Source organism: Heliconius melpomene, chromosome 17 (assembly GCF_056956725.1).
Source record: "Heliconius melpomene rosina isolate 202511_hmr_F chromosome 17, ASM5695672v1, whole genome shotgun sequence".
Lineage (NCBI taxonomy): Eukaryota > Metazoa > Arthropoda > Insecta > Lepidoptera > Nymphalidae > Heliconius > Heliconius melpomene.
The window spans coordinates 6,561,122-6,578,478 of NC_140405.1; the positions used below are offsets into that span (position 1 = coordinate 6,561,122).

A 17,357-nucleotide genomic window follows, 5' to 3' on the forward strand; every position below is an offset into this window, starting at 1 on the left:
CTCGTACAAATAAAATTGTATAATGCATAAGCGAATGGCGGGTGGCGAGTTTGATTTACGAGAGCGCCCGGATCGAGCTTTGAATAACTTACATAAGGCTATTCGATTCGGGTTGAATCTAATGATAATCTATTTTAGTTATGTACACTTACCAGGAATATGATGTGTTAGTCTTCCTTCGATGTCGGGAAAAATAGAAACATTCTATGTGTCAAAGTTGAGGCCATCGTGGCGTACTAGAGTGTGACTGTAATCATCATTAAATAGTTTTTGCCTCCAAAAAATATATAATAAATTCCGCAGTGTATTCTAAATCCACTTCCAAAATTTAAAGTATTTGTAAAAAAAATTCTAACAAGTAAAGCTTACAACAAGCTGTACAAGAATATTTAGAGGATGAACATGTATGGAATTAATGTCTATTGAATGTCAGGCAGGATAGCTGCCAGCTAATGTAATAGTAAAATATACCATTGATTGTGAGAAGAGCAATTGTTGAGTTTCTTGCCGGCTCTTCTCAGCAGAACTGCCTTCCGAACTGCTGGTAGCTTTTTGTTGACATGTACATTCGACGATTCAAAAGTGCTTGCAATAGTTTATTTGAATAAAGAATATTTTGAATTTGAATTTGAATAATTATTTTTTAATATTTATATTTCTTCGCTGTGGCACCAAGGCAAAAGCGTGACAATGGGTTCCACCACTCAACACGTAATATCTTGAAAATTAGGCGGAAAGTGGGTAACAGACTGTCTTAGGAGTAGGTTCCCTCTGTCTATCTTAATATATGCGGGGTACGTAAAGCTAAAAAAAGGTGCAAAAATCTAAGACCTTATTATATCCTTTTCTTTTTAAGGAACTGAAATATTATGATAAGAACAAGTCTTCAATCGCATTTTATTTACTGTAAAAGCAATTAACAGCATGTGATTATATAATTTAGAGTGACATATCGAAATTCTCTCTATGGTCAGCCCTTTTCATTGACCTCAGGCTGTGGTTACATAAAATCCCTTAAGTACTCTATCTTACATGGATCTGCTTTTAGATGAGTGTTATTCGATTATTTTTCAATTTAAGCTAAATTTAGATTATTTATTTATTCTGCAAGATGAAAAATATTATTTATGAATTAAGCAATTTTAATGTAATATATATATTTTTGTATTATTTTTATGTATATCTCAATAATAAGGTCAATTTACTATTTTATTTATTTATTTTTCCTTTTTTATAACAAATCTTTAGAAGACATTACAAATTGGAGCAACATAAACAATGGAGCTAGTTGCTAAAGAGCTATTAAAATGAAAGGTGTAAATAGCCACTTGTGTTATAGTCGACAACAACATCTACTTTCAAAAGTATTATTTTTCTGTGTCTGTCTGTCTGTCAGATACTGTCCCATCAGGCTCTACGATGCCTCCGATCTATTCATGTCTTTATATAAAATTAAATATGCAAATTCAAACTGAAATCTTTAGGTTACTATCCAAAATGGGCTTGAAAAACTGACAAACCATGCAGACAAATACACACAAAAGTTAAAAAAAAACCCAAAGCTTTGAAATTATTAAAATATTTTGTTCGTTCTTATCGTGACAAATCGTAGTACGTAAATAATATCTATAACAAACTCTGTAAATTTAAAATACACAAAGTAAATCATTACTTGCATAAATCAATTGTTAAGATATACAAGTACCTTTATTTATTGAAGCAGATGTAACCCGGCTAGATCGAGAAAAAAGAAAAACACTGCTAACGATACTCCGAGGAAGATACAAATACTGTAAGAAATATTTATGGAGGTTTTTCGCAATGGAATCCCCGAGGAAAGCTGCGACCGAGTGCCCCAAGAAAATGGGAGAAAACACGTTACAAATCCCTTGCCACGCATAATTCTTAATACTGGGATTATAGAATGGCTTCTTAAGGCGTGGCCGTGGGTGCCAAAAGAAAGATAACAAGCAATTAGTGTGGTGGAAATGTATCTAAGAATTTCTTAGAGTAAATTTTATATTAACTTGATTGTGTCAGTATGTAATTTGGGGTATTTATTTTAGTAATTTAAGTAGATTATCCCCAATTACGCTGTATCCCGCATACAGCAAGGTAGATAGAGGAAACCTAGTGCAAAGACATTCTGTTCCCCAATTTTCGGTAAATTTTCAAGGCGTGTTGAGAGGCCTTGTCGAAATGTTGCCTGGTACCTGAGCAAAGAAGTGAAAATTTTAATAAATTAAAATTCACTCCCCCAGTGGGAATCGTATTACGGAACGGAACCCTGCGCCATTATGGAATTGGCCATCATCATTAACTGATTTTATTATGACAGTTTCACTATAAAAATTCTACCTATAGCAATATAATGATTCATAAACGAATTATTTTGCTTTGCATAATAGTTGACATCGCCAATAGGATTAATTAACAATATGAATTGATTTAATGACGTTACATTCTAATTGGACATCATTTTCACTGCTAGGTGTATAAATAGAATATTTATGCTATTATCATACATTTTAGTATTAATGTAGTAAATTATATATTTAAGTGTATGATATATCAATTTATGTTTCGTATTATATTAATATTGCTATTATTTGATATAAGTAGTTGGTCTACACCAATATATGAAAGTATGGTAGGAAGCTTTTATTAGAAAGTTTATCTTGATCGTTGTCACTGATATACAGGATGTTCTATGATATAAAATTATTTATTGATGAAAATATATTATGACAAGTTTTTAGTATGTTCTTTTAACCACTGCTGTATGGGTAGGCAGAGGGAAGCTAGTGTTAAGACACTCCGCCCTCTATTTTCCTCCGAATTCTGGAAATATTGCATGTTGAGTAGCGAAACTCAACGCCGCGATCTGTCTCGAAACCCGAGCGAAGAAATCAAAATATTATTCCTCGAGTGGGAATCGAACCCACTACACAGGCACAGGCTTATGCCCTTGCGCCACGACTTGCCTCGTCTACTAAATTACTTATACTTCTTTTTCTAAAATGGTTTAGGTACATATAAGTATATCAACTTTAAGTTTGTTTAAGTAATATAACAAGCACAACATGCACAAGGTTGCTAATTAAAGTAAATTAACACAAATAGAACAAACATAGTCGTAATGGAATTTCGTGTGCAAAATGCGAGGTAATAATTTCGCGAAACTTACATATTGAAAGTTCCGTGAAAACAAAACGCTCGGGTTTTACCATAACGTGTGAATAAATGATAAAAAACGTATGATATTATAATTTATTAATTAAACCTCTCGAGATGATAGTGAAAGAAAAGTGGTCTATAGTAACTCCTTTTTCAGAAATTCAAAGGTAGTTGACTAGGACAGCATTTGATTTTAAACGTGATGGTAGTGGGTTCGTTTCCTGTTCCAAGGAATAAAATATTTCCATTTCTACGTTCAAAAAGCTGTGTTGAGTTTCGCAATTCAACATGCAATATCTCGTAATCGTAAAGTTGAGAATGGTGTGTGCTTACACTAGACTCTCTCTGTTATAAGCGGAGTAATGTCTGCATTTGAAATAGAAAAGTTTTTCATGGACAATATAAGGCCTGTCAAAATAATATTCAAGCTATTTAAAGTTCTTTTTAATTTATCTTTTTCTTTACCTCTATTGCATATTTGTCTTCAGACAAATGATAACAGAGAAAAATTTGAGCTTTCCACTCACTGTCTAGAGATAAGTTACATCGGGCGAGTGTGTCAACTTACAGGCTACTAGCTAGATACTATAAGTAAAATAGTAATACTTAGAATTGAGGATTTCAAATCTCACTCTCTGTCTCTAGTATAAAAAAATATTTATGGATAATTTACAAGGCTTGAGGTACAAGCCTTACTAACTTGACAGTGCCAGCTACAAATATTTGTAATATAATATAAGAAATTCGGCAAACATTTGTATAACAGATAACAATATTATCACTCCATATGTTGCGTAGCTTTGCTCGCGTTCACCTGGGCCTCATAAATACCGCCCAGGACCATAAAATGCATTAGTAAAGTCTGCTTTGAATAATGCCAACACTGTGAGGCTTCAGGTGAAATAAAATTCTAAATGTGCGTAGGAGGTCGTTGAACGGTTAACTGCCTGCGTTGTAGTGAGATTAACGCCCACACTTTAGTTGCCAATGGCTAACTAATTTGTGTTTCTTTAGAAATTTTTATAATTTTATTGATATTTAATTTCTTCATGAAACACTAAATAGATTAAAATATTTACTTTTTGTATTTATTTTCGGTAACATGGGTTAAATATTCGACTAGCTTTTTCTCATAATTTCGCTCGCGTTGGACCTTAAATTTTGTATTTTTGTTAAATTTCACACATTCAAAGAAAAAGATTAAAAAATAATGTCAGTGCGCTTTGGACTGGGCTTGGCTTTTAAACAGGTGCGGATTCTAATCCGACTACGATCAAATTTTTATAAGTTTCCTAAAAAAAATTCCTTTCCTAAGTGAGAAATGTACTTTCAAAATATGAAAGGTATATTATGTATTTTTAAACTACAAAAATACAATAAACGCGTCATAGTAGGTATTAGTTTTGTATTCAGAAAAATGATAACAGAGTTTATTAAGAAAGTATAATTTGACAGTAATTCAACTATTAGAAAAGTAGATCTCAATCAGGAACTAAACTATTTCAATGAAATGTATCTATATATTGAAAGATTTTATCAATTTAGTGCATGAGTTATGTTAATTAAGTAATGGCTCCTCAGAGTGTAATCGCGAAGGGCTCGGCCTAATTAATTAACGACCATTCATCTCACAGTTAGTTTAATGTGATGAGTTTAAAATTTGCTTTCAAAGTTACATGCTCAGTTAATATGGATTGTAAATATACATTTGATTAGTAAAACGATAACATTTTATACATACAGATGTAAAGTACATCTAAAGTATATATAAAACTAAAAGACAGAAAAGTCAGTTCTGTGCATGAAAGATACAAAATAAATATTATTAGATTCGTTAATATATTTATAATAAACTATTCAGTAGATTTTTTTTGTATGTCTGTAAAAATATTTCAAATAATAGAAATTAATGGATTTTGGCATGGTAATAATCTAAAGCATATAACGACTTATTAGTTTTTGATTTCCTTAATTTATTTACAATTCTTATCCAAGTCTTTAATTTGGTTTATGTATAAATACAATATTTCAATAATTTAAATTTATATATTTAATTATTTACTTTAAAGTTGTGAATGAACAAATCAAAAGTAGTCGCCATATTGCAAAACGCTCTAAGGACTTAATACGTGTGTATGTTAGATAGGTTAAATGTCATAAAATATATGCATAAACAATAATAATTAAGTATAAATAACACAAAAATAACTGAGCTGATCGACACACCAATAATATTAACATAGGTTGTGTATTTTATTTTCAAAACAATCATAAATATTTTAACACCTAAATATTTAAAAATAACATACACGAACGGAAATAAATGTAATAAAAAAATAACCGCATAGTTAAAGCCAAATAAAAATTAGAAAACTAAAATTTTGAATAAGAAAAATATAACTATAATATTTGGAAAAATTGCAATAATGTTACATTATTATAATAACGAATGCATATCAGATACGTGTAAGTTTTTATTGGGAACCCATTCGACAAGAAATATTGCTGAACTTAGATTGAGGAAGCGACGACATTGTTATTATCGCTTCAGCCCTGTTCTGTTCGGGCTCTATAACAATCTTTTCACTTCAATTGGATGTTGGATTGTGAAACCTCGTCTGCTATGATCTCCGACGACCATTCTTCATATCTTTTGATTTTTTCCTCCCTTTTTATTTTACGTTTCATTTCTGCGCTCGGCATTCAAGTTTTTTGGTAATAAAAAACTGTTTTTAAAGCTGGCTGGCTGGCAACCTATTAACTGACATCAAAATGTTATTTAATTTGTACAGCAAAATGAAATTGGCGTTCTTTAATTTGAGCTGGGCAATTCATAAGTTACGAGAGAGGAAGCGAGAAATTAAGCTTTTTCCTATGAGTTTTTTGTCGTACTTACTTCTAAAACAAAGCGTAATGACCCGCGCGGCACGCAGTTGTTCGCGAACAATCCGAATAGGCCATTTTTCATCTCGAACAATTGAGGGCGGTGCTCCAACACAATTGGCAGAGTATTTTGTCAAGCAATTGTCGTACGAGCGAGACTCGACGTTACGAGTACGACATTATAAGTGCACTCTCTGTTTCCGACCTGCCTTGTAATTATAGTTCCAGGGAACCTACCGCTCATATTAACAGGTAATGCTGCACGAGAGTAACTTGAGTGCACTTCAAATATCTCCGAGACTGGTCTCTGGTTTTATTTTCAACTATGTAGGTATTCCATGTTCCCTTAAGATATCTAGGGCAAAACGTGGATAGTTATTACGTATATTCATCTCCTAAAACCACTCGTGGTGCAGGGGCACAAGTGTGTGAATGTAAATGCGACAGGTTGAGGGTTCGATTGCTTCCAGAATTGGCGAAATGTGTCTTAACAGGATTCTTGATATTAGGTTTCCAGGTTCCCTTTGCCTACTCTGCTATGTGTGAAATATAGCTTGAAGCTAAAAAGATCTTCTAAAACATCCTAGTATAATCACTTCCGTTGTTAAAATGTATATGTATATAAGTAAAATAAGAAATAAGTAAAGAAATAAGAAATAAGTAAAGGAAATATTGTTGCTATTATTAATCACCTTCGGAAGCGTATTGTCCGTAGCAATACTCATAAAATCTCGCCTCTTATGATTTTCATAGCGGCTGAAGGCATTACGTTGGAATTTTTCGTTTTATTTTATGGTGGCGCGTACTGTCGCGGAGAAATATTGGCTCGACGGAATAGCTCGTAAAGAAAACAGTTTCCTTTGCACGGGGCTGCACACCACAACTACCCTCCTCTTGTGTTCACCTATTGTGTTGTATATAACTATGAAAATAAAATGAATGAATTATAATAAAATCAGTTAGTACTTTAATTAAAAACAACAATTTTATTATTCTACAAATATATATATACAATTTACGCTTTCTAAAGTTTAATTCATTTAATACAAGTGCAATACAAGTAGATTAAAAAAACTTCAACAGATTCTTTAATATATATCGATATCTGTTAAATTCTCTATTATAAATATTTTTCTTAAAACGTTTGTTTTCGTTGTTTAAAATCCATTACATTTCCTCAAACCTATCGCATTGTAGATTTAGTTGCGATTTTATTTGTGAGGTTCTTCGATTGTTGTGAGTCGGCATTTTGCCGGTTCACTCGCCAGATCCCTTCTCCTCACACATCATTATTCAACTTAAGTGGACAGTTTTTACAATGTTAGTATATGTGTAATAGAAAATATATATTCTAGAGGTATCTTAGCTTCATCTGGTTGTTACCTTACATTCCTTTTTTTTTATTCCGCGCACAGCAGAGTAGGCAGGGGGAACCTAGTGTTACGACACTCCGTTCCCCATTTTCCAAATTCTGGAAGCAAATGGTTCTTTTTTCACATTTTTTATATACTTTAATATTTTTTTTTTTATTTAATTAAAATCTAAGAATTTTGGTAACAAAATAAAAATGACTAGACTTAAATATAAATGAGTCCAATGCGAAACATAACCCAAGATTGATCTCGAAGTTGAGCAATGAAATGTTAAGGATGAATAAGTTAATTGGTCTCTGGAGCGTATCGGCGAGGCTCCTGTGGCACAGAGGAATGCATTTAAATTGGATTTTAAGAGTAGAAATCACAGGCGCTCCCGCCTCCCGCCGCCCGCCTCTCCAAGCCTTGTTAGAGTCAATCTCAAAGTTTACGTAAACGAATAAAGCTTCTCAAATCAACTTTATTGCTATCAATTCGTAGTTATATACCTTCTATTATTACAAACTTGTGTAAAAATATTCCTGCTTACGAGTACATCGGCTGAAATCAAAGTTTAACACAACAGTAAGGCTTTTAGTTTTCTTCAAGAAACAATTTTTGGCGCAGGGGCACAATATGTGATTGTAAACGCGTCTGGTTGTAAGTTCGATTCCCACTCGACGAAACAAAATATTTAATACTGTTGTCTGGTTCTTGTTCGTTCTGGCGTCGTAGCAGAGGGCGGTGTTGAGTTCTACCACTCAACACACAATGCTTCCAGAATTTGGAGTAACAATTACAAAATGAGTGCATGCGTCCAAAAATTAAAGTTTCGCAGCTTTTATAAGTTGTGCTTCCCATTGACCTACAATCCTGCAATTAGCACGGTACTTGCGTACCCGGTAGTCACTCTCCATAGACGAGTTTGACTCGACTCGACTTGATTTTTTTATAAATATTATAATCCATTAATTAATGAACTTTGGGTAACAGAACAACTTTTTACTTGTTGCAAATGTGAATTAAATAAGTTAAGAACAAGACATGGTTTTCATAAACGCTTTTAACGCTGCAATGAAATCTGTATTACTTTCAAGTTAAATTACTAGCCGGCTTAAACTTTCAGATGAAGTGGAGTTCGAAAATGCTATTATAAATTCAGCAGTTTACAATCACAGCCCTACTTGGCGAAGGCAAAAAACCTTGGCTGGGAACTCGTTCTAACTTTTCCTATTTTTCTGCGTTAATTTTACCTGAACCCATTACAGTTTGCAACAATTCTTAGTGCGAACGTTTCTATTAGGATGTTTAAATAGCATTTTAAATGACTTTTTCTTAGCAAATAATGTAATGAAGATATTGAGATAGGGAGCAAAACAGCATTTAATAAGTTTTCAATTTATTTCAAAATTCAAAAAATCTTCTAAAGTAGTTTTAAAAGTAAAAGAAGAATAGTTAGTAAAAGTTAGAAAAGTGAGTGACAATAAAAAAAACATAAATTAACTTCTGAATTAAATTATACATACAAAAAAAAAATTAATAAAAAATAACACAGAAATAATATAAAATAAAATAAAAAAATAAATCAAATCAAATAAATTGATACGAACCCTTTTACTAAATAATCATTATTCTGTATTCAATAAAAAAAGCGTTCCTTTGAAAACATCCTCGGACCCTATTTATTTGGAGAGATGCGATGACTCAAGCAGATTCGCGAGATATCTCGCAGCCGTCTGTGGATTACTTTGCAAGTCTTTTATAGGAGAGAATAACGGTATCATCACTACTTAAGGATATTAAAATCCCTTCTATTCGTGTAAGCAGCTTGTTTTCTTTATGGCGAAGCATTTATCGAATAATCCTGATAAAGTGAGCTGAAATTATTATTTCCTTTTTGTGTTTTATGCTTACGTCTTCATTACTTAAAAAAAATAGATGGATTCTGGAATCATTGCGTGTTGAGTGGCGGATCTTAACGCCGCGCTTTGCCTCGACACTAGAGCGATGAAATGGAAATACAAATTTAAATAAATATTTCAGTTTTCGAGTGGGGATCGAACCCGCAACCAGTAGCGTTTACAGTCATAGTTTGTCCCCCTACGCCAGGATTGTCCTCAATAATAACAATTATGTAAATTTTGCAAATAATTGAATAATGTTGTTTTGCTAAGATTGGGTTCACAATATATAACATTATGAGCTGTATGTAATAAATCATTATATTATCTAGTTGACCTAATTAGGGACTCGTCTTAATACTAATAAGGATGGTTTATCAAGCATTCGTTTTATGCCAGTGCAAATATTTACAGCATCGTAAGTAGATGCTTGATGTTTATTAAATAATAATTTTATTTAATTTAATATTTTTTTCATTTAGTTTAGTATAAAATGCATAAATTAATATTGATACTAGTAATTGCACTAACAGTGACTACTGTTATATATGCAAAACCGTGTTCACAAAGGTAAGTCAATCACACAAGCTTTTTTCCGAATAACCATTTTCTATCCACCCCATAGAGAGAAACTAGTGTTAAGACACTGTTCTCCGTTTTCCGCTCAAATTTGAGATTTTGTGTATATATAATCTATATATTGTTTAACGTAAGAATAACTCAGAGATCAACATGTGATATGTTTTGTGCAATTTATATTGCAACTCTCTTAAGTTACACGAAATCTTAGTTACAAATAGGTTTTTAATATTATATTATAATTTTATTAAGTTTTTGAAAATATGTATGTTTTTATTTTAATTTACACATTTAATATTTTTGCTGTTGAAAAACCTGTAAACTATATTGTGTTTTCAGAAAACGATGTAATTCAAATGACAGCGACGAGGTGGGTAACTATGAACTATGAATATACTAGGCAGGTTCAAAATGTATATTTGTATTTTCACTATATCTATTACTTTTTAACGGCTTCTTTTGAAAACTTCGTAGATTTTTTGCTTAATCATTGAATAACACATTGAATCGCATTATTAGATTATCATCTGTGACCCAGATTTTATATACTAAACGAAAAATTTTTACGCCTTAAGAATATGCCCCAGTTTATATTTTATTACTGCAAAGTACTAAATTCTAATTAAGTAAAAAAAAATCTAATTAAGTAAGACAAAAAATATGATATATTTTTTACTATTAATTAAGAAGATTTTTATACTAAATAGAATTACAAAACATCTCAATTAAGAGCAAAAAAAAAATGAAGTTATAGTTAACCTCCCATAACTGTTGTTATTAATGGAGTTATCTGTACAATGCTGTACTATTTGTATTATTTAAGAATAATTGCAAGGATAAGAAAAGATGCAATGAAGTATCATCATCATCATCATCGTCGTCGTCATCGTCCTCATCGTCTTCATCATCATCTTCATCCGAGGAAGACGATGATAATTGCAAAGTAAGTAACAGTAATATTAATAAAATAGTAGATAGCATTGATTTTTTTTTTCTTTTATTTATTCATCTACTAAATTCTAAGGGATAATATCATCTATGGATAATAAATAAACTAAATTAGTATCTATATCTATCGATTGAATTTTCTCCTTAAATTGAAAACATTGCTATGGAACTTAAAGACCGCACTTGGTTTTACTAGAGAGGGTAAATAAAAATAATTTATTTCTGTCAGTACAAATCGAACCCAAAACCATCGCGTTCATAGTCAGACGCTGTCCCGCTGCGCCACAATAGATTCTACGTTTAATGATTTATGTTTTAGAAAAACGACGTAGATAGTGATAGCTCGTCTTCATCGTCATCATCTTCATCTTCATCATCTTCAGAGGAGGAGGGAGATAAGAAAAAATGTAGTAATTCTATAGAAAAATCTAAACATCATGTAAGTGTCTTAATAAATTTTTAGGGTTCCGCACCTCAAAAAAAAAACAGGAAACGCTTATAAAATTGCTTTGTTGTCCGTCTGTCTGTCAAGATCATTGATCTCGCGAGATAGCGTGGAAAAGCTTCAGGTCATTCATGAAAATTCACTGCGTAATCAAAACCTAACGGGAGTGCCCATGGACGTTATGAATTTGGGCAGGAAGTGAAAACTTACAATATAAATATAGGGAAAAAAACTCGAAAAGTAAATAATCTTTAGGTATTTCATAAAAAAATAACTACAAGCATATTTTTTTAGTTTATTTCATACAAAATGAGTGCATATGGGCATATGGAAACTTACGTAACTTATGTTTTTCAATTTTATTCCCCGACCCATCGATAATATGTATACAGATATCTGGATTATTTATTTTTAAAGATTTTGTCCTAATACGAAATTTTTATTTCAGCACAAGAAGTCCCATCATTTTAAGAAAGAAAAAGGTGTTTGAATTGGTGCTACTGGGCTAGGTTTATCTTAGTATCCGCTTAAACTAGACTAGACTACTATTATTATATAAAAAAATACCGATTTTTTATGTACCTAGATTTTTTATGTTATCTTGATTTATTAAAGAATATTTTGTTTTTAATTTTATCTTCCAATACTATTTAATAATATTCGAATTGCATTGCATTTTATTAGAAATGTATACACATTTTTAATAAAATGCAAAATTAACGAGTTACTAAGGGATGGGCATTTTAATTACAAAATAACTGTCATGCCGAACTGTGTTTCCCGAATTTTTCATTCAGGGGAGACATTACCGTCAAAGGATGCTTTAAATTTTACTATAATAATAATAACTTTCATACAGTTATCAAAAATCAATATCGTTATAGATTAAAAATATTATGCAACAATATTAAAATAAAAAAAAACTGTTTTAAAATCGTAAATTGGTCAGATATTTCGAGAAAATTAGCCGTCTTCGTACCGTACGAATGAAATCGCTGAAGCGAGTCTGTATTGCGGAGTTTACTAACGAGAAATTTACAATGATGAACCGAGAGCACTCCGTATTCATAATAAAAAAAAGGTGTGTTGGTTATTATGAACCCTACATAGGTTTGGACTGAACTAACAATTTTAAGATAATAATATTTGTTTTATTAAATTATTTCTATTCGGATGTTTTACAAAAAATGTAAAATCATATTAGGAACTAATAAAAGTAAAGCATTTTGTACTTGGAAATCCTCGTTTACATATAAAAATACAATAGCTATATTGTGGTAATTAATGTAATATAAATTAACATAATTTTTCTATATTGGAAGTCGTAATAGAATTTTTATATAGATTATGCACCACGACTGGCCTCTACTTAAAACATATTAATACTACAATATTGTATCAAAACTTTAAAAACTTAAATTTTGATTTAGAATTTTCCGTTGTATTGCTTTTTATTTAAATAAGAATATTGAACTAGAACTGCTCCAGTTCTGGTATTATTTTTTAGGTGATATACCAATTTTATTTACTAATTATTATAAAGAAACTACCTGCCTGAGGTAATGATAGAGAATACAAATTTTCTTTGTAGATAAAACCAGAATAGTATTTTTTTTTTCAATATTTATTTAGATAATTTTTAAATAAAAACCTAAGGTGTCTGTTTAAAAAAATAATTTGTAAAGATTGGTGCATTGCCGCCTGGGGTATTTACGACCAAATCAAATTGTAATAACTCGGTTTATAGGAAATTGGTTGATTATCAATAATAATTCTTAATCATATAAAAATATTTTGTATGTGATATGATAAACATGATGTCATGATTACAGTGTGCCTATTCATCGATAAGATATTTATGTTTATCAGTGGGTTTTATTTTCCTAGAACTATAAAATGTATTCTGGGATTTTGGTGACATTTATAAGTTAGGTTTTTAACATTCCTTCTAATTAGAGTTCAATATTTGAATTAATTTACTATTTAAAATTATCATAATAATTTTGAATACTAGAATATTTGCAATTTTTGCGTCATAGAATTGAATATTATGTAAGCACGAACAACGAAATATTTGTTTATTGCCATAATGGTATTAAGTGTGTATTTCTTTTAATTTCACATAATATAATAAATTGAAGTCGAATTTATTACATATATACAATTTTTTTCGATACTGTACTATTCTCCCCACTAGAGAAATGACGTAGGCAAAAAAAAAAGATAACATATAGATTAGTATATCTCTATTACTAACATATATATGTGTAATTATTCGCAAATATTACACATAAGAGGATAACGAAGACTGTAACATGGCTTACCAAGAAATCAAAAATATATTCCGTATCCTAAATTAGTCTTCTATTTAAACGATTGGTGATAGCACAAGTACGAGCAGAATCGTCCAAGATAAGCGTGTGTTGATATCGTTTGAACCTATTCATATAATGACGCGTCCATTGACACAAATAGTAACGATCTATATTATTCTTCAATTGCTGTTACAAGTTGACACGGCGCCGTATACGGTTCAAGACTTTAAAAGTTTATTTGCAAATCCTGTGAGGGATTTCATCAAACTGTTTTCAAGAGTAGGACCTCATAAATCATTCAATACAAGTGAAAGTGTTAACGCGAATGATACGAACCGTCCAAGCATGATAGAAGTTCCCTTTAATGAAAGAACTTGCAAGAATGGGGCTGTTAAAGACATAGATGGTATATGCAGAACACCTTTTTGATTTAATTGCTCGGACTAGTGTTGTAATCAATGTGACTCAGTTAGCCTTCCACGGTACGTTAAAATGGACGTAAAAATAGTTCTTGTTGTAACAGTTTTTTTATTATGTGCTATACATTCAGGACAAAGTGGAGTTGTTTTTAATTTTCATGACAAACTTCGTATGGCAACTTCTACAACCGAAAGAGATTTACTTTCAAGTCAAATTATTCGAGTGCCAGACCTGGAGTGTCAAGATGGGTTCAGACGTGACCTGTTGGGCAACTGTCGACAGAGACTATAGAGGTTTGCATTCTGTTTTATTTTCAGCTTCACTCTGTATCTCACGATCCGCTCTCCACTTTCCACTAAATTCTAGCCCCATTGCGCGTTGACTAGCGAGTAGGAGACTAGTAAATAATTCTGTAATAATTAGTTAATTTATGTAATTAAATATACTTTATCATTAAATGTATGTAATATAAAGACTAGAACTTATTTTAAAGAATTTGTAACAATACATTATATCTCACGTTATATTATTTTTTAAAGATAACAAAATATTGTGAATGTTTTTAATATTTTACATACGTCTAATTTGATTAATATACAATATTCTAGACCATCTTTATCGCTTCTTGGAAATATATATACATACGAGTAAATTATATCACAATACAACTGAGCATAAGGCCAAAAGGTTAAAGTTGTTATCACTTCGATAATATTTTCTTAATTAAGATCAGTTCTATAATAGCTGTAGAGACTAATACAAGTTGAGGGCCTTGAAAATGAAGAGGGCTGGTTTTATATATATTTATACATTCTTCCTGTTGTTTTTACAGGATGTTAATGGAGGCTTAGTCAAAGGATTATTTGAATCAGTTCATGAAACAGCCCACAAAGTACGCGATGACATTCGAAGCTACTTACATCCTGAACAAGATATAAAAAAGAATGAAATGGCTTCAGTACCAAATAACGCAAATAACTATAACCATGAAGTTGATAATAGTAGATTGATTTTTGTACTATCTACGAACGCCCCGCCTAAACAAGATTATTCAAAAAATGAAAATTACAGATTTCAATTTGAAAAGTACGATAAGAATGTAAGTGAAGAAAAATTAGTGTTTTTCACATCTCCAACGACTGCAGCGCCAACATCTACAACTACACAGAAGGAAGGCAGGGAGAACTTTTTTGGCGGATGTTCAACAGGATTCAAACGAACCGCAGATGGAAGATGTAAACCTACATTTTGACATTAAAATATAAATGGTGTCAAAAATACCGTGTTAATAAAAAATGATTTGTGTCCGAAATACTATTTTTATGAATAAAATGTTGCAATTCTAAAAACACTTATTTTAATTTAATAATATAATAATTTGTGTTTTAATACGAAGATTTTAAAATTCCTTAACAATGATAATTTATAATGACTGTTTTAAATTTTGTGAAATTTTTAATATCAAAGATTTAGTAGCATTGCTCCTTTAGGCTCCAAAATAGAGATAATGCTCACTATTATGTATATAATGTGAATTATCTCTCATATTGCTTCACACCTTAGAATAATTTGCTCCTTTGTATGTATGTATATATAATTTCAACATAATTTTTTTCTTGTGTCTTTGAAATTATTTCAATTTTTTAAAATTAAATTAATTGCAAAAGCGGCATTTCATTATTTCATAATTATTTAGTTACGCTACTATTACTATAGCTGAATCAGGTTTCCCAGTTAATTATAGCGTTGATCCTACCTAGGTCTAACGACTGTACAACAATTAAAGAACCGTTCAAAACCGGTACCCAGATTGGAGGGACGCTTTTTAATGTTTTATTATAATGTATACCTAGTTTACAAGTATATTATCATGTTATGACAGTTTTTGGATCTAAATAATTAAATAAAAATATAAAATTAACCTCAACCTCGGAGTTCTCACAATTTTTTATTTATTAAATATAAATGATTACTTTCTAATTTAACTGTCCAAGGCTGTAACGTAAAAATATATTTTTTTACAACTTAAAAACTAATTATGACATATTGTATTATAGTTAATTTCTCTTAGAGAATTCGTGAAGTCAGCTTCACGAACACTTCTATTCATTATTGTAATTACTAGAACCGCCTACTTCAGAATCATTATTATAGGTATTTACCAATTACCCCTTTATGCTTCTTCATAATGTCATATAATTATTTTCTTAACATAGAAAATTATTACAAAATCGGTGTAGAGCACCAATATTAAATGAAAAGCAAAGATGGACTTCAAAACTATACCTATTCACCAAGACATGAGATAAAAGGTAAACAAATCATCAAACGGTTATTTTATAGGTCACGATTTATTGATGGTCCCATAGTATATTAAGTAAAAAAGGAACCTATGGTTTATGGTTGTAAATAATATTATTGAACAATATCCATATAAATTATTAGTTAATAATAATAATGATTTAAATGTCTCGATTTCATCGATATAAATATAAATAAGTTTAAATAATAATATTTTGATATTTTTAACATTCCACATGTACAATTGCAATTTTATAAAATGTGAAGTGAAATGAAACGAATGTAATACTCCCATTCCCGTGAGAGTAATCAAAAATAAAGATTGTTTTCTTATTTAAAGACAGGAACATTTAACATTTTCAAAAACAAATGAATTTATAAATTATTTTTTTAATTCTCATAACAATGTTTAAATACTTGACATGTAAAAACACCCACAACCAGGCAAAGCGCGGCGTTGAGTTCCACCACTCAACACAAAATGCCTTTAGAATTTGGCAGAAACTGGAGAACGAAAATGCCTTAATGGGAACGGAGTGTCTTATCTATAGGTTTCCAGGTTTCTTCTGCTCACTGTAATGTGTTGGATACATGGGGAAGCTAAAAAAATATCACATTGATTTCCATTCCATTCATTTATAATAAAGCTAATAAAATATTTGAGCTTGAAGCTACAACACCTTTACTACAATATCTAATTACTAAGGCTATTTGTTTTACTTGGCACCGACTTCAAAATTATAAAATCTAATACGTATAATTATTTTTCACTTTTTAGTTCGTTGTTAGAAGTCGGTTTTTCATTTTGATAAAAAATAATTTATCTTCTGTGGATTTCAAGCTATAAAGAAACTAGTCTTTTAAAAGACTTGCGTGGGGACAAAGGTCCTAGACGAAGAGACGCCTTAGAGGATATAAAAATGTATTATTGTGAGCTATCAGCTATTCATCTGAGTAATTAAAGGCAATAAACAAAATGTGTAGAAACTATGGAATGGATTTTGAATAGACGTCCGCCAGCCTTTCCAATAGCCTC

General features: G+C 30.9%; 2 protein-coding genes and 1 long non-coding RNA gene across 4 annotated transcripts; 2 read left to right on the forward strand and 1 right to left on the reverse strand.

The window, feature by feature from the left end:
* Positions 1-5,506: 5,506 nt before the first annotated feature.
* On the reverse strand, positions 5,507-7,538 carry LOC146530034 (uncharacterized). Its single transcript, XR_014878925.1, has 4 exons — positions 7,444-7,538; positions 6,753-6,982; positions 6,074-6,415; positions 5,507-5,938 (listed from the first exon to the last, which is right to left on the reverse strand). It is a non-coding gene; the product is annotated as an uncharacterized LOC146530034 (long non-coding RNA).
* A 2,106-nt stretch (positions 7,539-9,644) lies between these two features.
* LOC146530035 (uncharacterized) lies at positions 9,645-11,919 on the forward strand. 2 transcript variants are annotated; one of them, XM_085200764.1, is made up of 5 exons: positions 9,645-9,731; positions 10,232-10,262; positions 10,716-10,835; positions 11,160-11,279; positions 11,734-11,919. In XM_085200764.1, exons 1-5 carry the CDS (start codon positions 9,706-9,708, stop codon positions 11,773-11,775), a joined length of 339 nt encoding a protein of 112 aa, XP_085056890.1. In that variant the 5' UTR covers positions 9,645-9,705; the 3' UTR covers positions 11,776-11,919. The 2 variants fall into 2 exon arrangements, with proteins under 2 accessions (XP_085056890.1, XP_085056889.1); XM_085200763.1 differs by having other exon boundaries at positions 9,683-9,883.
* Positions 11,920-14,674: 2,755 nt separating this feature from the next.
* Positions 14,675-15,369, forward strand: LOC146530036 (growth-blocking peptide, long form-like). Its single transcript, XM_085200762.1, has one exon. The coding sequence runs from the start codon at positions 14,799-14,801 to the stop codon at positions 15,270-15,272; it is 474 nt and encodes a 157-aa protein (XP_085056888.1). The 5' UTR covers positions 14,675-14,798; the 3' UTR covers positions 15,273-15,369.
* The last annotated feature ends 1,988 nt before the right edge of the window (positions 15,370-17,357 follow it).